Source organism: Azolla caroliniana, unplaced genomic scaffold (genome assembly GCF_043228905.1).
Source record: "Azolla caroliniana isolate FFs.n. ecotype wild unplaced genomic scaffold, voAzoCaro1.0.p SCAF_1, whole genome shotgun sequence".
Lineage (NCBI taxonomy): Eukaryota > Viridiplantae > Streptophyta > Polypodiopsida > Salviniales > Salviniaceae > Azolla > Azolla caroliniana.
In genome coordinates this window covers 3,559,493-3,561,955 of record NW_028230436.1, presented here as the reverse complement: position 1 = coordinate 3,561,955, position 2,463 = coordinate 3,559,493, and the positions used below count along the sequence as shown (strand labels likewise).

At 35.4% G+C, this 2,463-nt stretch overlaps 1 protein-coding gene across 1 annotated transcript; it reads right to left on the bottom strand.

Moving 5' to 3' along the window:
- Positions 1-99: 99 nt before the first annotated feature.
- Positions 100-2,463, bottom strand: LOC147868382 (G-patch domain-containing protein 1-like). Its single transcript, XM_087332724.1, has 5 exons — positions 2,292-2,463; positions 1,041-1,125; positions 430-518; positions 321-348; positions 100-233 (listed from the first exon to the last, which is right to left on the bottom strand). The coding sequence occupies exons 1-5, from the start codon at positions 2,367-2,369 to the stop codon at positions 136-138; spliced, it is 378 nt and encodes a 125-aa protein (XP_087188850.1). The 5' UTR covers positions 2,370-2,463; the 3' UTR covers positions 100-135.

Genomic DNA, 2,463 nt, shown 5'->3' with positions numbered 1-2,463 from the left:
AGCATATGTATATGTATGCATGCCTCTGTGCAAGCCCAATTAGCATAAGTTAACCCAGCTTTCTTGTACACGCTCTTCTAAATGAAGACCTATAAATCTGATGTATGGTATGAAAGTGTCACAAATTATACAAACTTAATGAGTTGACCTTCCTTGTGGTCGGGTGATCTTTTTAGGATGTGCTGTCTTTTCTTGCATTCCATTACTTTCAGCTGATGCAGCTTGCTTATTATCTAACATTCAACAAGCATAATACTATTTCATGTAAGGAAACAAGAAACAACCCTCATGGAGAATGCTTGATTATTAAGTATGCATACCTTCTTCATTTGCATCTCCTGCAGCTATCTGACATGTAGAAGTAAAGCATCTCATTAGACATTGATGTAACTCCTTATATAAAAAAGCTACAGTTAACTATGTACTCACCACTTTCAAATTTTTAAGTATATTGTCAAAGGTAGAAGTATTAAATGTCCAGTTAGTTGCAGCTTTTTGCTGTGCATCTATTCCTACACCTGCCATTTTGACAATTGTTTAGAAAGTGCACAATTCAAAGTTATATTAAACATTAAAACCTAAAGAAAGAGCACAATATGCAAACACAAAAAAAGTACTGAATAAGGAAATAGCTAGTAAAAGATATGGTGATACGCTTTCTGTAGTTTGTACATGCTTCAAACATAAGGAGCTTGGGGAATCATAAATAATAGAGCAACATGCTCATCGATTAGAACAATCTCTAACCCTTTGAACTAGGAGGGCATGATGTAGGATCCTAAGCAGTTTGCAAGCTATGATTTACCACACAACACACACATTTAACCTTTTTTGAGATTAATAGATGTGTATACATGCGAAAGAAACCTCAGCATTTATATGCAATTAACTGCTAGCTACACATCTATGTGTTGTATGTTCAAATTGAACCCCACTATCCAACCATAGTATTACAGCAATTTGTAAAGTTAACTAGCATTTGCTCCATAAATATCATAATTTGATAACCACATTGGGTATGTGAAAAGTTCAAATAATACCTGAATTGTCAGATTTCTTGCTGACTCTGACATGTTGGGTGATACCTTGTTTTTCCTTTCCTAATCCTTCTCCTTCTTGCCAACCCTGCATGTTGTGAATTTACTATAAGAATACATTTACCTTAAGAAGATTGGATAATTCTATAATTGCAGAGAACGAAATTTGGCGATTATGACACACCTACAGTCCTGATATGAACACAACGTGTGAATAAAACTGCTTGACTCAATTGTTAAGGCTTCAATTCATAACTATATCCCTAAATAAGCGAGAACGGTCTAAGCTTACAGATAAATAATAATAATTCAACAGTTAACCAGATAATAAATGTGCATACATAGCTAAGAAAAATATCCGTGCAATCAATACTACCAAGGAAGTACAAACAAGGAGTATGGATTTATTGCTTAATGCATAGAATGGATGAGATGAGTAATTACAAGTGTCCATAGTTCTCTCAGGCTGTTTCTTTCAAGGACAATGAACATTTCTGAGAAATTTGGCTACATTTTTCCTTATATTCCACCAGGTGCGTTAATGAAACTTTTCTTCATCAATCATCTACTCGTTTTCATGCATGAAACAACGTTACCTTCTAATCAGCTACTCCTTTTGATGCATGAAAAAATGTGAGCTTCAGACCAAATATATATAGTGCATTTAAGAAAATTGTGCTGGACTTCAGACCAAATACAGCAAATATATAATTCAGGCTGCATTGTGGTAAATTAGGCTCCTTTCCCAGACATGGACACACATTAAGATTTAAAAGCTGCTAAAAAGTGACGTGTTCATCGAACAAGATTTGTATGACTAGAACCGTAATTTTGCATATTGCTCCAAATATAAAGATCACATAGTCAATTCTTTGTATGATTGCTACAAAACTCCATTTTCATTTTTATTATAATTCAGAGATCACAAACTAAAGACTTTGAACATCAAAAACTGTCATTTTGCAGTTTGCTTCTAATTTAGAGGTCGTATCATGAAGTTTTTTCTTAAAGAGCTACGGATGAAAAGCATCATCAAAATGGATCTGAATTCTCGTAGTTTATAATACTTCTTTGGTCGTAGCAAAAATCAAGAAATGCTTCTGAAGTAAGGAAATGGAGAGAAGAAGAGAGACTCACCATTGTATTAGCATCGTACCAGTACAAAATAACGATTATTCACGCAGGATAAATGAATAAAATTTATCTGAAATTCGAATATGAGACGAAGAAGCAGAGGAAGAAAGAAAGACTTGCCATTTGCTTGAGAAGGCGAAACGCGGGAGAGGTTCGAGACACGCCCTGGTAATAGAGAGGGGCTTCGGGCGCGGCCATCTTCGACGAAGAAGAATAGGCCTAACCCTAAGCCCAACCCTAAAAACCCCACAGGAGAAAAGCAGCAGACGAAGAAGAAAAGGAGAAAGTGTGT

Coding starts and splice junctions, on each gene's coding strand:
- LOC147868382 (XM_087332724.1), bottom strand. CDS start 2,369: ATGGCCGCGCCCGAAGCCCCTCTCTATTACCAGGGCGTGTCTCGAACC. Junction 1,126..2,291: donor TTCGCCTTCTCAAGCAAATG/GCAAGTCTTTCT, acceptor CACAACATGCAG/GGTTGGCAAGAAGGAGAAGG. Junction 349..429: donor TACTTAAAAATTTGAAAGTG/GTGAGTACATAG, acceptor TCTACATGTCAG/ATAGCTGCAGGAGATGCAAA.